The sequence below is a fragment of the Varroa jacobsoni genome, unplaced genomic scaffold, assembly GCF_002532875.2.
Source record: "Varroa jacobsoni isolate VJ856 unplaced genomic scaffold, vjacob_1.0 scaffold_880, whole genome shotgun sequence".
In the NCBI taxonomy this organism is placed as follows: domain Eukaryota; kingdom Metazoa; phylum Arthropoda; class Arachnida; order Mesostigmata; family Varroidae; genus Varroa; species Varroa jacobsoni.
The window spans coordinates 1-22,218 of NW_019213782.1; the positions used below are offsets into that span (position 1 = coordinate 1).

General features: G+C 45.3%; 1 protein-coding gene across 2 annotated transcripts in view; it reads right to left on the reverse strand.

The window, feature by feature from the left end:
• Nucleotides 1-10: 10 nt before the first annotated feature.
• wts (serine/threonine-protein kinase warts) overlaps nucleotides 11-22,218 on the reverse strand; it is a 31,513-nt gene continuing 9,305 nt past the window's right edge. Inside the window, exons 2-8 of one of the 2 annotated variants that reach the window (XM_022840655.2) lie at nucleotides 20,399-21,102; nucleotides 18,676-19,013; nucleotides 10,965-11,311; nucleotides 5,346-5,656; nucleotides 4,267-5,095; nucleotides 1,959-2,753; nucleotides 11-1,772 (exon numbers count right to left, since the gene is read on the reverse strand). In XM_022840655.2, the coding sequence (XP_022696390.1) occupies nucleotides 841-1,772; nucleotides 1,959-2,753; nucleotides 4,267-5,095; nucleotides 5,346-5,656; nucleotides 10,965-11,311; nucleotides 18,676-19,013; nucleotides 20,399-20,890 (4,044 nt within the window). In that variant the 5' untranslated portion in view covers nucleotides 20,891-21,102 and the 3' untranslated portion in view covers nucleotides 11-840. Of the gene's footprint in view, nucleotides 1,773-1,958; nucleotides 2,754-4,266; nucleotides 5,096-5,345; nucleotides 5,657-10,964; nucleotides 11,312-12,301; nucleotides 13,198-18,675; nucleotides 19,014-20,398; nucleotides 21,103-22,218 lie in introns of those variants that run through there. The other variant, XM_022840656.2, reaches the window with a different exon arrangement.

Here is a 22,218-nt window from a genome sequence, read left to right on the forward strand (position 1 = left end):
GGGTTGTGTGTGGGTGGGTTGTGTGTGGGTGGGTTGTGTGTGTGTGGGTTGTGTGTGTGTGGGTTGCGTGTGTGTGGGTGTGGGGTGTGTGTGTAGGTTGTGTGTATGTGTGGGTGTGGGGGGTGTATGTGTGTGTATGTGTGTGTGTATATGTGAGTGTGTGGGGTGGGTGTGTGTTTGTTTCTCTCCCCCCTCTCTCCCTCTCTCTCTCTCCAAATTAAATACCTTCTGTACAACTAAATGCCTAACTACGAAAAATAACGAAATATTACTAAATCTGAATTGAGTGCCTAAGCAAAGCAAACGAGATTATTCACGTCCGTGATACGTGTCATCCGACGAGCGCCGTACCTCTTAAATGTTCCCCCGTCACTTACAGTGGTAACCCGTGCTATTGACTCACCGTCAATGCCTTCTATATAGCATAGAACCACTTTCGACATAAACTCCCTGATCGTTTCTCAACGGGTTACGGTAGCTAGACCACTCACATGACCATATAATATACACCGGGGGGAACTTCGACGTGGCCCTGACGACATTTTTGTGCGATCTGTTTATAAGGCGTGAGACGACAATAATTATAGTTTTCTGGAGTCACTCTTATCGGTCATCACGCCTATCGAATATGTCCGGTAACCTATCGAAGTACGATTCCACTCGAGCGTTAATCTCTCTATATGCTGCTGTTAACGCCTATGATATAACCAACTATATTTATATAAAATCTGTTCATGTTCAGGTGCCGCCTGGAATATTCGCCACACCATAGGTGACAGCTTGCCAACCTCATCCCTTACAGGTAAAACGATAGATCAAATCGACAACGGGAGCTAAATGCTATACATAGACAGGGTTGCCTTTGGCATCCACTTGCGGAGTTTCCTGTTCTTCTTGAATTTGTTCGGCAAACCGCAATGGGTAAGCCTGGCCGCCATCATCAAAGAAACGTCGAAATGTGAACTCGAGGAAGGCATGATCGCCGTCACGTTCTGGTGGCATCCCGTTCAGACCTTTGGTAGCGTCATCCATCCCGCTTAACGGCATTTCATATTTGTCAAAGTTCGACGTATCCGCCGGATAACGAATCTGCGGAATGTATGGTGCAGTAGTTTTTCTTACTCCACCTTCGAAATCGATGCCGCTAAAGAAAGGATGAGCCTTAATCTCGTATGCGCCCTTCACACCAAGTCGCTTCTCCTGACTGGTACATAATGCTCGAATGAGGCTATTTGCCTCGGGACTCAGCTGGGGTACCGGTGGAAACGTTAGATGGGTCTCCCAGTGGATCACTTTGTATTGCGTTTCGGCTGGCTTCGATGCGTGGAACGGCGCCTGACCTATCAACATCTCGTAAAGAATGACTCCCACACTCCACCAGTCACACGCCTGGCCGTACCCTTGTCTCAGCAGTACTTCAGGCGCAATATAATTCGGAGTACCGACGAGACTTCGGGCAAGACTCCGCTGCTGGTCTTTTCGACGGCGGCGTTCTAGGGGTTTCTTGCACGAACAATCCTCTTCTTCGCACGCGTTGAAGTCCATTGAGTCTTGGCGGGCGTGGTCACCTCCCCGCTGATAGTACTTGGAATTGTGTGTCCACCGAAAGCCAGTGCAGAGACCGAAATCCGTCAGTTTGATATGCCCGTCTCGATCGATCAGAATGTTGTCGGGTTTGATATCGCGGTGAATGAATCCGAGTTTATGAACACTTTCTAACGCGCACGTCAATTCGGCGATGTAAAACCGTGCCAAGGACTCCTCAAACACGCCTGGTGACAACCATTGAATAACAAAAAAAAAGAAGGAGCGAAATAACTGTTAGTCCAATTCGTTTATTCCATGAAGTAAATAGTTTGTATCATACGCGAATCATCAAGTTATGTATCTCAAAATTTTCTAGTGAAATACGATCACAAAATGGTCGTTCGTATGCATTGGTGCTATATTGTACTAACCAAACTTAATTAGCAGTGTCATCATGTCGCCCCCAGCAATGTAGTCCATGACAAAATAGAGACTGTTCTGATCCTGGAAGCTGTAATATAGCTTTACCACCCATTCATTATCTGCTTCAGCCAAAATATCACGTTCGGCCTTGACGTGCGCCACCTGATTTCGCTTGAGAACGTCTTCTTTGCGTAGAGTCTTCATTGCATATAACTGCTGGGTGTCGACCTTCTTAACGAGGGCCACTTCGCCGAATGCGCCCATACCGATGATTGCTATTTTGTGGAACATGCTAATCTCCATTTTCGCACGTCGCAACCGAATGTAGTTCGATTCCTTCTGATGTAACATCCTACGCATCTGCATTTGAGCCTCGGACGACAAGCCCACCTTGGCCATTTCCGTCTCGAGTTGTTGCCGCCTCTGCTGCCGCTGGTGGTGGTTCTTCATCACGTTCTCGACATGCTGCTCCATAAAAAACTTGTATGCGTCGGGACTGTAGTTGCGTACTTTGGTGTCGTCGCGTTCTATCGACCATTTTTTCCGCGGCGGAATGGGCGACTGATGTCGAATCGGCTCCTCGGAACCGCCGCTCTCAGCGTCCTTCGACGACGAGCCGACGCCGATTTCGGCTCCAGGAGCCGGATAGGGCACTCCGCCAACTCCTGGTAGCGGACATCCCACGGATGGAGCCATACCCGGCGGAGCTCCCGCGACCAAGAACGAACACGAGTCCGTCACGGGGCTCTCGGACCGAGAGCTGGAGCTGTCCACATTCGTGTTATCTTGGCTGTGATTCGTTCCTGAAAGTAAAGAAACAAGAGGCTACTCAAACTACTAGACATGGTGCGTTGCATTCTAAATGCGATAACATATTTCTTCCTGCTCTGATCATCGGTTTAAATAAAGCGAATATTATTATATCTCGGAATTTAAAAAAAAAGTTTACAATGGCGCCAAAAAAATACCCGTCGTGCATTAATTTCACTTTGAAATTTTCCGACTAAATATGCATTGTAAATACTTAGTCAATTTATAAATATGTTGCTTTCAATTTTGGAACCCAGCTAACACTACGAAACCAAACGATGTTTTTCATCTCATCCTGAAGACAAACGCATATGGTGTGTGACGTGGGCTCGCTTGTTAAGCGTAAGTACGAATATATATATGCCCCGTCTACTTTGTTCCAAACAACTGCACCTATGTATTACAAAGACGCAAGGCAATAACAGCATTTGGAATAATCAAGATAATTTCCTGTATATAACAAAATATCATCACAACACTTGTAAAGATTTTACTATAACTCATTAAATAGTGTATGACCTATGACAAAGTGTCTGAGCAAGAGACAGTGATAGATGCGTCTCTATGATCAGAACATCGGGCCAACTCAATCGAGCTCTGTGAATTCACCTCAATACATTTCTTCTCGTTCATGGCACAAGCGACTTTTGTCATGCAACGTGAGAAACTAAAACTACTAAGCGGCCGTGAAGCTTTGTGACGTCTTGATGCGTGCCCACCCGTTTTTGTGGGCGCTGCAAGTTATTTTCGCGATAGATCTGATAGATCTGTGTATTTTCCCTGTTGGACGAAAGCAAATAAGAAGCGACTGCTGCCGGGTCGTCAATGCAGACGAGACAGCTCGGCGCGTTGACGACTTATGAATGATTAGATGCACAATGTTAGCTACTTGTCGGCCTATGAGCGTAGACAAAGCTGCATTTCGCGTCGTGCTTGTACAGCCAAGGCTTTTAAATGCACTTTCAATGTGAAACGTGCAGGGTAGGCCTCGCGTTTTATGGCCTTCAATGATATTCTCTAAACAGCAGGCGACCAAATAAATTTAATATACAGTTTTCGTGCTCATAACACTTTACTAGAGTACCTGGTACGTCTAACTAAACCAGTCAACTAGATGACTCCCCGCTTTACAAAGGCCCAATTCCATCAAGAGTTTGTTATATTTAAACACTCCGCATAAAAATCCGCGGCAGGCCTATGTTATCAAGACACTACGCACAACTAACAGAATTAACAACAAAAATGACATATCTGCGCTTGTCTTTTTGTTAACTTTTTGTTGTCATCATTATCAATGTCCAATCGAAATGGTCTGCCTCTATAAAAATATCTCGAATTCTTACGCCTTGTGCTGCTTTAGCTCCACGGTCTTAGACGGCTCTTTCGATCGCGTGTCTACAGCTGTCTTGAACTTAGTAAATGAACACGTTACCGTTACTGTACCATCAGGGATACTTTTTAGCCTTGCTACTGTTTGATTGCCATTGAACTCGCTCCTCTTCCTACCTTGCAGAGCAGACACTTGACTCTGGCACATGCTGGATACGGTCGTAACCAGGTCAGAGGAGAGTCCACGGAGTGGTGGCGGGATCGCCTGGGAGAGCTGCTGCTGTTGGTGCGAAGGAGTTGGAGGGGGCTGATGCGAATGGGGATGGCCTACGGTGATGATTGATGATGGCGTCGACGCTTTGTGACCCACGGCACTGGCGGCCGCTGCCAGCGCCGCTACTGACGACGCATAGCTGGGCGGTTCGCTCGTCGGAATCGACGATGAAGCGAGTGACGACGAGAGCGACGCAATCGATCCGGCAGCGGAGGGTGAGGGCGACGGAGCTTGTGTTGGCACCACGCAGTGATGGCTGTTGTGGATTACCGGAGCACCGCTGTCGTTATTGCAGCCGCCTCGTGCCGTGATGGTGACTCCGCTGATTGTCGTTGTAACTCCACCGGACGAGCCAACTAATAGCGAATGGTGTTGGGGTGCGGAAATGCCAGGAGCAGGACTAACTGAACTGCTGCCCGGTGGCGGAGGTAATGGGGGCGAAACGGTTCTTGGCGGAGGCAAAGGAGGTGGGGTACTGCTGATATAGGGGGGTTGCTGGTCAGCAACGCTAATGCCGGTACAGCCCCGACGTGGATAAGCAGGCGGTGCACACGGATATGGAGGTGGAGTGCCGTAGCCCCCTGAAGCAGCGGAAGCTGCTGGGACAGCTCTGCCTTCCGCTGGGACAACTCCGCCAACGACACTGGGAGCTCCGCTGCCCGGAGCTCCAGCACTCGGCACCGGGGGAACAGGCCGACTTGGAGGTGCCACCGCTGTCTGTGGGACAGGCTTCTGCAAAAAGCAAAGATGAAGTAACAGAGGGAGTTTATAATAATAGACGTTAGTGAAGAGCGTGCCAGCGATCATTAAAATCAGAGCTGGATCGGTATGACTCAAATAATAAATACACAGCCTATTTCATAGCTGTTATTTTTTAGTTTCAAGATCTAGAGGATTCGTTTAACGTACATAAACATACGTACATATAAAGAATGAGGCGTTCGTTTTCAGTATGATTATTATCTTCTACCCGGCTACTAACCTGAATTGGAGTCGCCTTCACGCTATGCATTATGATTGGCGATTGTGATTTTGCCTTCTTCACTGCCCACGATGCGGCCTGTTGAGGCGGAGGAACGGCCTGCAGACAGTGGCCGCCTGAAGCCCCGTTGGCAGCCGGCTTTGATGGACAGGATAATGTCGAGCTTGACAAACTTATGCTGGAGCCAAGCGAAGCAACTGAAGGTTGCGGTGAAACAGAAATTGGGGGGTTTGGTGGAGGTGTCCGTCGTGGCAAAATCGGTATCGAGCACTCCGATGACGAACCCGTATTAGTCGGAGATAGTCGACCACCTAACCAAGTGAGTGCAAGCGAGATACAGTGTCCACAAACTATAAGTAAACGCTATAATTTATTAATAGTCTAAAAATATAGATGTATTGTTAGAAGGGTAAAAATGCGACCTATTCTTTGTTAAAAAGTTAAGATTTCATCTACTGTAGCATATCGTAAAAACTGCTAATTCTGTGATAATTAGCATACAACCTCAATTCTACGACACGAACAAATGACAGCAAATTATATCCTTGCGAAAAAAACGCCGTAAAGCTAACAACAATTTCTCGTTATCAAGCTATACCTCTTAAGCTTTACTGTCGTTTTATTACTTAGGGCAATTGCAACTGAACCGGCAATTTAAATTATTCCAGTAGTTACCCCTACGCTTATTAAAACCATGGCCGTTATGGTTCTAGACAACAATCGGTCAAAACCTCTGTTTATCTAAACTATATTTCAGTGATTAACTGGCTCGTTGGGCAGACTCGCATGATACGCAGTGTCTAACGAGCTCGACGACTGTGCCCGCTAGCGAGAGACTTCACGATTGTCTCCCGACCCTTAATCAAAGGAAGCACAAATCCAACAAGTTGTCGTGACTAATCCTTTGTTTTGTTCTTATCATCACCGCATTGTGCAGTAATGATCAATCAAAAATCAAAAGTTCTAAAACAGTAAGCGCAAAACGTTTGATGCAAAACTAACTCGTTTTACTAGGGATAAGCTATATGGTGCTTGGAAACAGACCTCGCAGGAGGAACCCAAACAGGTTGCACTTAGCGTGCTGTCTCGTCATTTGATGTTGTCATATCATTATTTTGTTATTCTTGCTTTCGTCGTCATCATCGTCAAAATTGTTTTTGTTATTTTCATTATTATTGCTATTGTTATTGTTATTATGATTCTCGATATCATCACGACTAAAACTCTAAGTGACCAAGCAGCCTTAACAGCAATAGGCCATTAGTACTAACAATACTACTCATTACAGAAGGGAACCAACTCAGCTCTAATCGTCATCTGTATATACCAATACTGCGTTCTAACGCGTCCTGTCCCATGTGTGACTGCGCGGAAACAGAAAGCTGTTGTCTAACATGTAAAGTATTAACGCTCGACACTCAGTATAGGGAACCATGCATGTTTCAGAGCTGTACAAAGCCGTATGAAGATAGGCACTGAGCGACAGACTGACCGAGGCAGATGGAGGAAGAGCAAAAGCGTAAGTCCTTCGCAACGCCACATTTCTTTGGAAGGCCGTCGCCGCCGCCGCCGCCGCTGTCGTTTGGTGCTATATCGTTTTCATTTCGTCTTGCTGTCTCTTGCTGCCCCTGGCGCGTTTTAAACTAACCGGTCTAGATCTGACCCGGCAGCGCCATATAGTGCGGCAGAGAAATAAGCTTATATTGGCGGTCACCGCTTAAATAATGCGTGTAGCAGCGCGAGCACCGCATGGTGAATATGGTGAGCTTTAAAATTGGTACCTTAGTAATAACTATCAGCGTAGCAGCTTTAGTAACCAAGACCTCGTAAATCGTCGTATACCGTATCTTGCGGCAAGACTCTGCTCCTCTGTATGATGGTACTCAACCCCCGTTACGGCGTGCTTCTCTGTTTTATGGACGTTTATATGTGAGCCGCTGACGGCTGCATTAACTGGTCATACTATCATAACCGTAAGACACTTTATCAAAGTCTCTTACGAGTTAAGCCATAGTCGCGGTTATCGACGCGGTGGTTGACTTGCACACGCGGTGGTCTCATAGAACGTTTGGGTGAGCCCTGGCTACGCAGACGATGGGCGGCGGACGTTACCTGGCCATACCGGGGGATAGCGACTAGAGTACTACCTACTGGTAGAATCAAGAACAGTAGCACGAGCGGTATTGGTAACAGTAATGCTGGAATGCATCTTCCAACGAACGACACATCATGCAAGACGCACTGGAGAAAACGTTGCAGAGCAGTAGAGTACACCCGTCGTTTATCTACAACCATACGCGAGTATGGGTGGGTAGGCAGTTCGTCGTAGCCTTTGACACAGGACATGGCAGAAGGAGAAGGGCAAAAAACATTAAGAGCTATCCTCTACCCGTGAACGCGGGCAGGAAACGCTAAAGGACTAGCAAGCTATCGCGAGAGCTATCGAGTCCTGCAACGAGCCCGACTGCACTTGAATAAGGGTAGCACGCAATATGAACTAATGTTAGTAGATGTCAGCACGTGCGCGCACGCATCGACTACGCTGCGAGCAAAAAAGAGCAACAGAAAGTGAATTGAACATCAACAGGCCCGCGGCCCGCGCGAAACCAGTTTGTCGCAACGAGCGCCGGCAAAACCTATAAGGCTATATGGAATGTCTATGATGAGGTTCAGTCGGAAACAACGATGCTTGCAGACGTCGTAGGATAACATAGAAGCAAAGAAGAAATAGAAAAATACCTCAAAACAGATAATGCCTTACGAAACCCATGGCTGCCGCTTTCAAATGCCGATAGAAGGATGACTAGGCGCTGATGGCAGTCGTCATACGAGTTTCAGCCGGTCGTGGACTAAAGCAAGAATGTATGGTCATATGATACTGTAGTCTAGCGACAATAACGGCCACGGTACCAATAAATGGACAAACAAAGAAGAGATGTCGAGCCATAGACAGCCGCATGGTGTCGCAGTGGTACAGTGGTTCCGTAAGAGGATGCGAAAAGAAAATGAGATATGCAAAGTACCATAAAATCGAGCTCACACTAATTCAGTCTAAGTGGACATCCCTATTAAGTATAAAAAGACCAAATTATAACGGATGGCATCGAATGGTAAATCAAGGGCACATGAGAAAATAGATCTCGGCCGTGAAGTGATTCTGATATAACGTTGGAACTAAGGAATTTCAATTGGGCCTTTTTACCTGATCGGAACAAATGCTTAGTTCGAAGAGCGAGACAGTCAAAAATAGAGCGTGTCTAATCGCACTTGATTGAAGCAATAGCAGTTTGATGGCTGTGACTGGTTTTCTACAGTCGCCTACTAATACGTGTCCTTTCTATTTATCACCACTTCTAGTATGGCTAAATTTAAAAAAATCGTCTAATCTACGCGTCTCGGCATTAACTTTACGTGAATTTATTAGCAGGGCAATAAACTGACGCTGGTTGTGCTATGCCAACTATGAATAATCCAAAAATGAGCCCCTTCCAGGACGAATCTTGTAGGTCATAGGCCGTTTTGCGACTCGATTTGCAAAACAACCCTACCCGACTGATGAGGTCTGAAATTCCTTCCCGTCCCTTTGCCTTAAAGACGAGCTTTAGAGACGCATCGTGGCACTTCTATCCAGAATTATACGCACATACATAGGTACTACATTTAGTAGCTCTTAAAGAGCGACAGTCCACAGATGGATAAATGCATTCGTATATGCTTTCTTGACGTTACTATCGTGAAGGGATCGTCGTGGGAGCACTTGCCAAAATCAGCTGCAGCATCGTCAAATGATTCCCTGGCACATTACAATATGGGAAAAAAGGCCGAGCAATTTCTACTGCCAATATTTACCGCCAACCACCTTCAGCATGCAAGGTTATAGGCAAACAGGGCTAGAATTCATTAAGTCGTCAGTTAGCAGGCTAGAATAGACCAATTATCGAGAAACAGCCAAGTCCGTCCTTGTCCTAGAGGTCCATCGGACGACCTTGGTAAAGTCTGTTTTCACTTGTGTGACGTTGCGAGGACGGCGTCCATCGTGTCCAACGGATACTGATGTTGTCACGCTACCACTTGTCCGTCGCGGGTGGTAAGAGGCATTTTACAAAATGTCGGCGCGATGGTTCTGGTAAGAGTACAAAATTATATTGCCAAGAGGCTTCCGTCAAGCCACATGAAATCAACTCGCAATGACCATTGGCTGATCACGTTACTGACCCATCTGTTTAATTATAGTAATTGTTGTAGTGGTGGATATAGCATCTACCATCAAAGCCCACTACAAACCTTCGGTAAATGTATAAATCTTCACTAAAAAAATGTAAGTACTGTCTACGCCCAGATTCGACCCTTGGCCATTTCTGTGTCCCTTCGGTTAGTACCACGTTGCTGCCATTACATTATTATTAGTACATCATTTCGAACCGTCTCGAGTTTTACTTAAACCTTGAGCAGTGCCAGATATTAAAACCGAAACAGTGGTAGGAATAGTAGTTATAGTACGACAGCTTTAATTTCATTCTAACTCACATAACCGTTGTTTGCGTTAGTGCGTAGTACGTTTGTCCAAACGTAAAAAGTTCAGGGTTGAAACAGTCATTTATACTGTTGTGCTTCTGCACGCAGAGAGTTCACTGTCGCTTCGTTCAGTAGACGGCTATATCATGTAGAAATAAGAGGAGGTGCTACAATTCAACAAACCTACTTTATCAAGCAGGTGTATATATATATCAAGAAATACGCCATGTCTCCTATCTCCACAATATGACTATCCATTGACCTGTAGGTATATACGCCTCGGCCTAGCGGATTGCGCGACTTGCTCAACGCCGTAAAAATCTTAACTAATGCGATTTCGTGTTTTTTAAGCAATTAGTTTTGGCCCAGCCCAGGCAGCACCTGCTCGCGATGGTAGCACCTGTTCTCAGATCTAAGTAGGTCATGTTTCTTTCGTCATAAACCGATTGTGTCTGCATACAGATTTACAATCTCGGCTGTCCTGAGATGATGGATAGTGAGCTAATCTCACCTATCTCTCACCTCGAAAAGACAACGAAGTCACATATGGACATTGTGAATGGGCAGTCAAACCAAAGGTCAACAGAATTAAAAGCGTTGGTTGAGATTTCGCAAAAAAGAATCGCTCATCGCAACGGTTAGATGACGTCCTAGACGGCATTTCTCCGTTGATAGCATTAGTACATAATCCTATTATCTTTAGCACCAAAAGTGAATTCAACATGTTCGAATATGGGTCCGGGTCATTCCATCACGTCTGTAATACGTCTTCTGCATGTGGCTTATACTCATGGAAATCAAAAACAGCTGTTTTTTCACTACGACAACATAGTACGAGAGTTATGCTGCGACTAATACAGACTCATGGTAATTAATTGTTTAATGAATTAGCTCTAAGTTGAAGTATTTCTTATCTAGGGATTCTACGCCTACCTTTCTACATTTGGCGAAGCGTGCTGATAATCTGCTTGGAATTTTACTTTGGATGCTACTGTCCTTAGACGATGTTTTATACGACTAATGTTATGATGATAACAAATCCAGCCATTTTTCGAATACTGGCATTGATAAGTTACATGAGCTCCAACGGCGGCAGACACTTACCGGAAGATGAGCTGGCGTACGAAAGTGCCGAGTACGTTGAGGATATGCTTGGCGGGGAATATATTGTGTAGGGAGGCGGCGGCTCCCGTTGAGGCACGCCTCCCGATTGAACACTTGCAGCAGCGCCGGCAACGGCCATCTGATGACCGTGATTGCTGTGGCTTGCATACTTCTTGGCAACCGCCGCTTGAGGTTTTGGACCTTGAATAGGCGGGGGTGCCGGATGAGCGGGTCCGGGATGACGGTCCGGCCGCGGGGGTGGAGGCGGAGGCGGCTCACCCGAGGGGACATTCTTTGGATAAAGCACAGGCGCCGGCGGCTGATAATATTCGGGCGTCTGCAGCAATCTGGAATATGGAGTCAAGCAAATCGGAACGTTCGTGTAAGCATTAAAGACCCAGCGCGTAGGGTACGTTTATGAACCAATTGCTGTCCTTTTTCGTATCATTGTACCAGCTTGCTCTATATTGACAAGATGGGTGAAGCAACGAGGCACTAAATTATGGGAATAATACGTATGACGTTTATGTGAATCAACAAATCGGTCCCTGTGGGCAATGAAGCAACCTAGACCCTGAATTCAGCATAAACGACAGATTAATTTGTCGCATTTAGCCGAATCTGTTCCACAGTGAAATAACAATTACCGCGCGTCACATGCAAACTGAAACTTTAATCAAACAGTAACTTGGCGCCAAGCTAAGCGTCTAATTGATCCATTCTGATACTGGTCTTATTCGATTTTTATTACAGAAAGATAATTTAGAAGCTGTTTTCGTTCGCTACTCTAAATTAATCTGTTAGGAACCTTTCTGAACAACATGAAATATATCACGTCGACCCATTTCTTCAAGTATCAGAAAGCAATATGGCTTACATGCGCGCACCAATCTGTCGTGCTTCGTCTACCTCTTTTCTAGATTCAATCAATCAATAGCCAATGCAAAAGCGACGAAACTCGGACAATGGAAATTCCGCTGACGTTAACGCTCCATTTCAGACGGTCATTAACGAAGACGCTTGAATCTTGTTGTGTAACGAGGACGGGCATGGCGCGCTACTGGCTACACAAGATCAAGATTCATGTCATACAACCATAGCGGAATCAGTGGAGAAAATGCATACATTCACTTTCTGATTGGGAAACCTATCCTATTTCCAGGTTAGACGTAGTCCCTGTGACGAAAACACTCGACATACACACACGTACACACAGATAATTCACACCCTGTACACTACACCGGAACGTCGAGTTACTCCAATGACAGATCACCAACCATTGTCTAGAAGTTAGCGCTGTTAATAATAAAATAGTGGCTTATATAATGCTTACGTACTTAATCACAATGGGTGGACTACAAGAATCTGTATACGAGTAGATAACCTTCATATTGACGAGCGATCTCTGCGAAACAAATAGCCACTGTCCTTTTGGCAAGAGCGCCTATTAAAGCATTCCGTGATCGGCCCCCACGTCGTGTACGATGTTCTTTGCTTCGTTAACTTCGGCTCAGCCACCGTATAACTCCAGTTATAACTCAAATGATAACTGACGATCTGCTGCGACAAACCTGCTTGGAGCACTTTGTCGGTATTGTTCTATCGCTCTGTAAGATGCCAAATTTCATGAGACCGTTTCAGACTATTGTGTGTGATCATCCTGCTGCAAACCTCATCTAGGGGCAACAGCGCTCCTCCATAATTTCAATGACACTTGTTTGCTTTACACTCGTCCCGAGTTTCGAGTTTTCCGTTTAGCAATGAAGAACTACCTGCAATCGACCCGCAAATGATTTGAATCACACATGGGTTCCGCTCATTGACCGATATCGCTTTCGTGCTCTTCGCCACGAAGGAATTGACAAACCATTATGAAGCTGTACAGCAGAACAATTCAATGGCAGTCGGTAACACGCAACTGGTACTTAGGTGCTCTACAAACACAACAAGATTTCTCTTTGTTATACTGCAGCGCTTCGTCGAAACGTCTAGGTACCGTTGCTATGCCACCGCTATTGCCGCACTACGGTACCATTTCTAGCGAACCATAGCACTGATATGTTTAATTCTGCGTTGAAATCTGTCGTGCGTATCGCTCAAGGCGGCTTGGGATATTCCGATCGAAGATGTCGTTCAGATTAACAGAGTAGATAGAATAAGAAAAGTAAGCCAACCCTCTGAAGGGTGCGTAATTGATGAAAACAATAAGTGCATGGACGGTACCGATCCAACATCCAATCGAACCATCTACCGAAAGCTCACGAGCCCTCTTTACTTCCACTTTTTTCGTTTAATACTATTCTACACAGTTGTATCATCCCTGCTTCGAACAACGATGCGAGATGTAGCCCTTGCCAAAAAGAGAGGTACGGCAAACGAGGCGCTACTAACGTGACCAACCGTTTGTCAGACCAAAGGCCCGAATATCGGCGCCTGCTCAGTCTCTCTTTGCCTACCACCGCAGAGCGCAAACTGACAGACTATCTATGAGGTATCTATGCCTATTACTGTCTTCTTCTACGCGAGCCTCTACTCAGAAACTTTACAATTTCTGTGGCCTGAACCCCCCTCCCCCCCCGCCTGCCTTATTACTTCCCTTTTGCACAGCTTTTCCTTCTCCGAGAGGAAAGCTTGTCTGAGGTTTAGCAACTGTGCGCGGTTCCCTGTAGGATAACATCGCGCAGAAACAACGTATGTTTATGAGTCGTCCCAAAATGAACCCTCTGCCTGTCGAAGTCATTGTATACATACGCCAACGTCGAAGTGGCTACCGATACCCGCCTAGAACCACTCGCCGGCACCCGGTTAGCGAAAGTGACTGGTTTTCAAACCAAAGCGGTAACAGACAGCGGTCCGAGGCAGAACTCGCAAGTACTCTTGCTATTTGCTGCCGTAAGAGAGGCCAAAGGTACGCAGGGCCTGACAGGGCCTTCTCTTTACTGTTTCAGGCACTAACGAGTGAGAGGAGGTCACCGAGAGAGAGAAGCAGAGAACGCGAGCGTTTGCGTGAAAGTGGACAACCAAAGAACTCGTAGCTACGCTGCTGTGGCCGGTTTACAGGAACGCAGACGACGAAGATGAAGCTACGAGGAATCCGAGAAGTCATCACCGTCAGCATGTACATAGTCTTTGCTGAGGTCGTCATTGGTGCTGCTGCTGCTGGTCGAATTTCACTCGTTTCTTGGGCTGACCTCATTCGCGGTGTAGCCACCAAGATCGCCATCCAGAACGATGATGATAAAGACGAATCGCAGACGAACAAGACACCGAAAGACGGCAGCACCGGCAGCCGCAGTAACAATTACTAGAACGTGTCGCTGCTGCTGTCGTAACAGTAAACGTTACACGCATATACTTCCACACTTCTAGGTTATTCAGTATTGCACCGTCGACGCGAACCATTTCTAGCTGCTACATATGCACCGATACAGCTGTTTAGTTTGTAGTACGGTAGATGTACGCGCGAGCTTACGCGTGTCTGTGTAGGTAGGTACATTGCGTTGTGTCGATGCCAAGCAACGCCTTAGTATCAGTCAGCATTCATAAGGCCAGCATCTGCCCTAGCCAGAGAGATCTACGCCACAAAAAAAATCTCAGAGCAAACACAACGAGAGATCGTCAGCAGATCACGCGCAGGTCAGTGCAGCGCGGCCAAGAAAAGCGAAGAATATTGTTGCAATAGAGAACGCACGAGCAGCTGCACCAGTCAGGAACAGTTGCTGCTATCGCAAGCTGAGAAAGAGCGACGAAGTGCGCAATCGTAGCTTCGGGAATGTGTGGAATCCCAGGCAGGCAGCGGACCGCGATGTAACTACAGAAAAGGGTAGGATTTAAGGCCGAGAGGTCTCTTCGACCATAGCCGAAAATAATGATGGTAAAAACGTGCGCCTTGACGCAAGGAAGAGCCAACCGAATGACTTAATAATAATAGCTAACAATAGTGTAACACGTTAGTACCTGTGTACTAGAAATGGGTCGGTATGAAAGGAGTTATTTGTCAGTACGCATAATTACTATGCGGACATCATATGAGGTTATGCTGATCCTGAACGAAAACCTACACACAGCACAAACCCCGTGCGAGTTCGAGCATGGCGGGTACGACGCCGGGAGAAACAATCGATACTACGAAGTAGAACAGAGCGGTATTTATCCTACGAAAACAGGTCGATTTTCATTCAGCAGACGCCGTACGTTTTTTATATTATGGTATATCAAACACTGCGTTTTGTGAATACCGATACAATACATGAAAACATAGAAGTAGAACGGCATGAGCACACGTCATTATTTCGTAATACGGCGGGAAGGACGGACCGAATTTTGACCATTTGTGAATGAAGAGTGAGACGTCTCTCCAATGGCCCAGGGATAACTGCCCGATTAGCAATTACAAAGTAAGTGTAAGGTTCAGTTCCAAGAAAGCATGCTTCAGGTCTCACGTGCACCTTTTATGGGATCAGTCGAAGTAATATAAGGCAAATATTACTGATTTGATGAGAACGAAGATCTCATAGCTTCTCTCTTTTTGCGCTAGAGCATTAATTTAAGTCTGTATATTCTACACAAATCCCCCAAAATCAGCAGGTTGGTTAAATTTTGATTAACCTACTTCACAATGAAGAGACCTGCATATGAGATTGGTAAGCAGACTAACAGACAAAACGTATCTGGCTGGGGTAAGGTGCTAATGCGAGTACGAACATTTTTTCGTTGCATATCGATGCAAAGTGGGAACTTCCAACTTAAAACAGCTAAACAATGTCTAGGCGTAAGTGCATTGCTTCGAACTACCAGAGCCCCGCCGTCGATCGAACCTGCACTAAAGTCTGTTTTAAAATTAAATCATTGGAAGCAATAGCGGAACTGTCAACGTATGTCCGGCCTGGGTCTTGATTATCAAAAAAGTCGACCACACAAAAATCGATCTCTCACGGTTTTAAACTCATCTGATCAATCACGATACTGCGCTATTCCAGCCGCACAATGTAAGAAAGCCTGTTATCTCAAGCTACGAAATACGCAACCGGATGCGTCTAAATACTGATCGCGTCGTGTAGGAAAATTATTTTTCCTCTTCTGTTGTTAGCGTCTTTCTTTACGTTATCGTCCTGCTCTAGAGACTTGAAGCGGTTTAGAGATCTTTGCCCGCACCCAGTTTATACGCCTAACATTTACCAATATCACGCCACAAACAATTAAGCCTTTCCCAGCCAGCCGACGAAGCAGCCTGAATCGTTCAAAAAGCTGAATACGTCACTATTTCAATAAGTACTCTATTTCGAAATAAACCTTTCCAGACAGTAGCATCACTATTAGATGCCATTAGCAGGGGTTCTTTTTCAAGGGGAATAGGTCTGCGCCTTAACTACCGCTGCATTACGATGACTCGCTGTGTTGCCCACCACGTGCGCTGCGATCCCGCCCGCGGGTAGGCATAGGTCTTTGCGTTACAATGGTACGTGACCGGCGCCGTCTACAGAGTGTACGCAAAGCACTCGTTTGGCGGCGCCTGTGTAGGCTTTACAACTGTTATGATGTAGCTGTAAACGAATATTGCTGGCTGAATAAATGGTTCAAATTTTTTACTTCTAATTACGCTACTGTCGCTTTAGTTAGTCATTGCTACTTCAGAAGGCCGGCGGCGATCCTCCTCGTCGCAGCACAATAGAAACCGCACTGATGTTTGTCTACGTCGGGTCCCAAACCTCGACTCCATCACCTCATCGCGAAATGTCCTTAAGTTGAGCAGAGGTGAACACGTTACCACTACGCCATGATGGGAACAGCTTCCGCTGGCTGAGCGAGTCGCGCTCGTGTTAACCGTGACAAAAGCTTATGCGACCGCCGATACCGCTGCTGTTGCTAGTTCGGCGGGTATGATCGTAGGATGTGACTCGAGCAGTTAGATAGATAAACGGGCGTAGACCAGGGGCGGTCGGCTGTTGTAATGGTAGTAGCTGTGCTGGTGGGGCGCGCTGCGAGGCGCTGTTCAATGCTGGCTCTTTCTTCTTGGCCGAGAGTAGTGATGCCAACGGCCATAGCAGTGATGCCTGCAGCAGCAGCTCGTAATGCCATCGACTTGCCGGCAGGAATTTTTCCGTTCATCATCGTTGGATTTACACGGCTATTCAATTTGAATAGCAACGGCCCGAAAACGACAGAAGGACAAAAACAGGTTTAGGGGGGAAGTTCGCAAACAATAGAAATCGATGGAGAGACAAGCGAATACAGGAATACAGGATGGCACCTAGGTAGACAGTGGGCATTTGCATCTACATAGATCGCGTTCAGCACCAAACAAATAGTAGACAGTTAGAGGGACGTTGGATACACTCGACGGCATGCGGTAGCGATGGAAATAACGGCACTTAAGGGCGGACAGCATGGTGCGACTATTGCTAAGGATTCGGAGATCGAAGATCAGCGGTCAGAAAGGCGGTAAAATAAAAATTGGCTGAGATCGAGAGAGATGGGGAGATCGCTAAAATGCTGCTAGATGGAAAACTCAGACGTTGGAAAAAGATAAACCGAGAAAAATAAAACTAATTGCAGATACAAATTTACTAGCAATTTTTCAGCAACTTCAAATATATCGAGGCATTGTCAAATGCAGGTAAATGGCCGGAGATCATTGATTAGTTTGGTCGCTGATTATCTTGAGCTTCATCATCGCGGGAGGAAGAAAGAAAACTACGAACTTGAAGCAAGTTGAATACTACAATTTATATTAAGCGATGCCTGATAGTTGGCTTCATTTGCGTTCGAAATAAGACAATTGAAAATGCTGTTTAAAAGAAGGGTCCGAGGTATGAGATACTTTTTTTTTTAAAGAAACGCGCGTAACATTGCACGCTATTAAAAGGCCCTGCTGAACGCAAATATTATATTTGTCGTTCTTTCCTGTTGAATTACTGAGGTTAGGTGCTCCTGATTCTGTTGCATTAAATTGAAGAATTTCACAGTGTTTACTTCGAATAACAAACAGCTCGAAAGATATCACTGATTCTCTACAGATCGAGAGAGCGTGAATGTCTTATGCCCACGCGAATTGGCCACCTTATCAGGTAACTGCTCCGAAAGTAGCGGTTGTACATCATGAGAAAAATACAAAGGGTATTGAATAGGCAATATCTTTTTGGGTCAAAGACGAGAATAGATACGACCTACCTAATTACTAAGATTGCTAAATCACCTGATGGAACATCGCACGGTTCTTTAAAACTTCTTAATCTCCCGTTAGAAGGAACGCGTAACAAGCTAGAAATGTTATAACTATAAAGCCATTGGTTAGCTGGGTGAAATCGTTCGGCCAATAAAAACAATGCCAGTTTCATCAAAAGTCTTGATCAAACTAACTTTAGCCGAACTCAGGGCAAGTATTCTTCTCATGTAGCCACCTAAGTTTTAGTCCCAACTATTGCTTGAAGTCAATTCGTCTCATATATTTAGGAATATTACATTCCGTTGGGATCAGCATGTTTTTATATCTTTGACTATTCTGTAATCTACTTTGTTGATATATGGCCGTGCATGATCGCCACGAACAACCGTTAGTTAGCCTGGTAACGGTAGGCTTTCTAGGCGTTAGCTACATCAACATCGAGCTACGATTTAGAGAGTTTCAACTAAATCACCCCCTGCTTTCAGGACGAGACGGCCGCAAGCTCCGTCCGGTTTAGGACAACTATTTGTTCCTAGTCCAACCAACCTTGGAGGGTCTGGAAGGATGCTACGGGTCGAAGGCGATGACTCCACGCCACTGTCGCTTGCTGCGCTATTGGCGCTACTCGATGTTGTAGCGCAGTTTGGTACCGTAACGGGTAATTTCTCCCATAACGGGGTACCAGTTGGATCAGGCGTCACCGACGCGAGTCGAAGAGCCTTAAGTCCGAGTAGAGCGCTCTGGTTAGCCGCACGCTGCTGCTGAAACGCCGCCGCTCCATTGGTAAGACTTGAAAGTCGCTCGTCTGATTGAGACGGCTGTTCCGGCGGAAGACGCGCTGGAGGTTTACGAGGACCGCATGAATGTGAACGCTGTACAATTTCCTGTGACGAAGGAACAGAAAGATTAAGCAAAACAACATAATGTCAAAGGAATAAGGGTCAAAACCTCCAAAACAAGCTAGCTGTTAGCCATACCGCCTCAGATAACAGGACAGTCTTCTAGTGAAGGTTAGATATTAACTAAAGAATAATTGTTTTTAGAATATATTTCTGGCTAGAAGATAAAGCTTAGTCAGCGCTATATACATTTGTGTATGCTTCCGAGGTCGAACTGAAGCTTGCATTTTTTTCTACAAAAGATTTCGGTGTTTAAGTCACAAGCCAAGAACGCGTACCACTTGAAAACTCTATATTTCTGCTGAATATCGTCGCGAAACTTGTTTACTTGTATCAGTCCTTTAATGGAAATTGGAATTTAAGCAAAATTTGCGACAATCCGGTGTGGTTCAGTATTTATTCACTTTTGTTTTGTTAGCCGCGACGAATGCCGTAAACCATGGAAATAATTACTGCGCTATACGCCACACAATTTCGATCATTTAGCGGTGAAAGACACTAGAGTTCTTAGCGTGTTGAACGCCATTTTAGCTTAAAATCGCAGAATATCCAGCCGCCAGTGATAACGCACCGTGACCAGAAATCAAGTAAAGCGTTTGTGGTTATTTGCCAAGCTGGGTTTGATACAACTTAGATAATACCACGCAGGCGTAACAGTTGCTCATCGTTTAACATTACTACATTCAAATTAGTAGTAGTAGTTTCTACAACTTTCGGAAATTGATGTTTTTTTTGGAACCTGCGTTTTCTCATGGAAGATTCACTTAAAAATTAACTTTCAGGTTTGCATTAATCGTTTTGATACCGGCTTACGCCAAACTGAGTAAACTGAATTTATTATAGCGTTATGAAAAAACCGTCAGAGACAGTTTTGTCGACCGTATCTTTGAGATCATTATTCTTGCCATCATTTCAGTGAACGTCATAAAGTGTTTCCGCCGTTCTGTGAGTATAATAAACATGTCAGTGCACAATGTGTTCTTCGGCACGAATGACTGAAGGCAGGCTTAACATGAACGCAGTTCACTCCTATTTCAATTTACCAGAGCTAATTTATATTTACGGTATTTTATTATACGATACTAGATAAATATCCGCACTAGGAGCCATAGTCAACTAGCAATACAGAAGAACAAACGGACAGGGCTTACAACTTGGCCATGTATTCGAATACAAGTCAAGACCTTCATCAGAGTAGTTTCATCTTTTTTTTCAATCAGGGCGTCCTTTCATCTTTTTTTTTTTACCAGTTACCAAGAAGCATCACTAAAACTAACAAACAAGCGCAAAAGGCCATTCATTTTTCATAAATAAAATTCAAATTTTTTCAAATATTTCCTCCTTGCAAATATTTTTCCTGTGATATTTACCGGTGGTCGAACTGGTGTTTTCTGAGGCAACGCACTGAAGGCCGAATATCCATAGCTCGATTCCGAGGCCGTTGATGAGGCGGAGCTCATTTCGCTTCGTTTCACGGAGTGCAGATGATGTTGGGATGACTGTTGATGCGGCTGACCCTGTCCAACTCCTGGAACCCCAACGCCAACTTGCATATGATGATGAATCTGCAGTTGCTCCTGTTGGTTGGCGAACGGCTCGAGACTGTTGCGAATTTGCTGGAGCGCCATCATCCGGTACTCCTTCGGATGGGACGTGTTCGACGCGGCCGAGTTAGGCCGCTCGCGCTCCGGGGGCTCGGATGCCCCCGGAAGCGCAGGTAGGGGCCGGGGCATAGATTCCCCTAACCCCTTAACTGCGATCCGGGCAACACAATCGCTGGCAGCTGCTACCACGAGCCCGAGTCGCGATCCAAAAACAACAGCTCCCAGCAGTCGCCGACAGCGAAAGTGTGCTCGTCGCATACGACTGTTCTAGCAGAAGAGTTGTTTGCGGGGGCGCAGGCTGCAGCAGCGGCGTCGCTGTTGCGCACTGGAATGAACGTGTGGTAAATTGTGACCGGATAATGCAGTGTAGGCTCTAACACACGGTTGGCATCAGCGACAGCGGCGGCAGCAGCAGCAACAACAACAACAGCGGAATCCCAGCACTCGCGGCTCATTCTCTCATGTAAGAACTTGATAGATGGCGGCAGCAGATGACGGAGGGGTGCAGCGACGCAGACAAGGACAGTCCGAGAAGTGAACGAATAAATGACAGAAAAAGACAGAACAAACAACAACAACAACAAAGCAAATAAAATCGAATAATAGAAATTAGTAAATATAGGATATTTAGCCAAAAAACTTGAACATATACGACTGATAGATATATAGGAAACGATGGAGATGAAATTGAACAATTCTAGTCGAAGCTGTAACGGAAGCTTTTTTCAAAATTACATAGATACCTAACAGAGAATTAACAGTAATAATGAAAATCATCATTATTAAATCATTCATTTGTCTACGTCGATACGTTCACAGTAAATGTATATTTAGTTAACCGCTCTAAACGCACACACACAAACAAAACCCGTATTACTTCGAACACCTCAATTATTACCCGTATTACACCTCAACGAGGTAAGAGTAAACCGTACTTATTGTACAGGAAGACAATATTGTTAATAACAGCTCTCCAGATATCGAGATCTATACTAGCTTAACTTGTATCTCGTTGTAAAGTTTAAGGACAAGTTATTTCTGGCGCTATCGTAAGTCACTAAATAATTTGGCGGACCTAAATAGATGCTGACTAACAGTAACAGTAGCACGTTTATCAGAGCCAATCAACTGTCAGTCACTAAATTCCCTTGAACCAAGGCCCGTTTCTGTATCGTAGATGTCTTCCAGTAAATATGTAAGGATAGTACGTTAGGAAGACCCCTTTGAAGCTTAGTAATTTTCCTACGAACTTTATCAATTTCCTTTTAACCGTATCGATGTCAATCAACGAACGCGAGAACACCATCGACACCCCTGCGGTCATAGGATGATTTCGATACTAGCGTAACTTTAATTCCGACAGAAACAGTTGCGCATTCATGGTCGAATATCGGACCTATTACGGTCGTCTTTGACAAACAAGCCTAGCCTATAAACTGAATTGATTAAATAATTTTTATCTATTAACTAACATATCGCCTCTACTACGCCACAGGACAGCGCCTTAAGTATGATTACAATCAAATGTCTATATTCGTGGAGAGTAGAACAAAACAACAAAAAACGTTTATGACCTGCTATCTGTA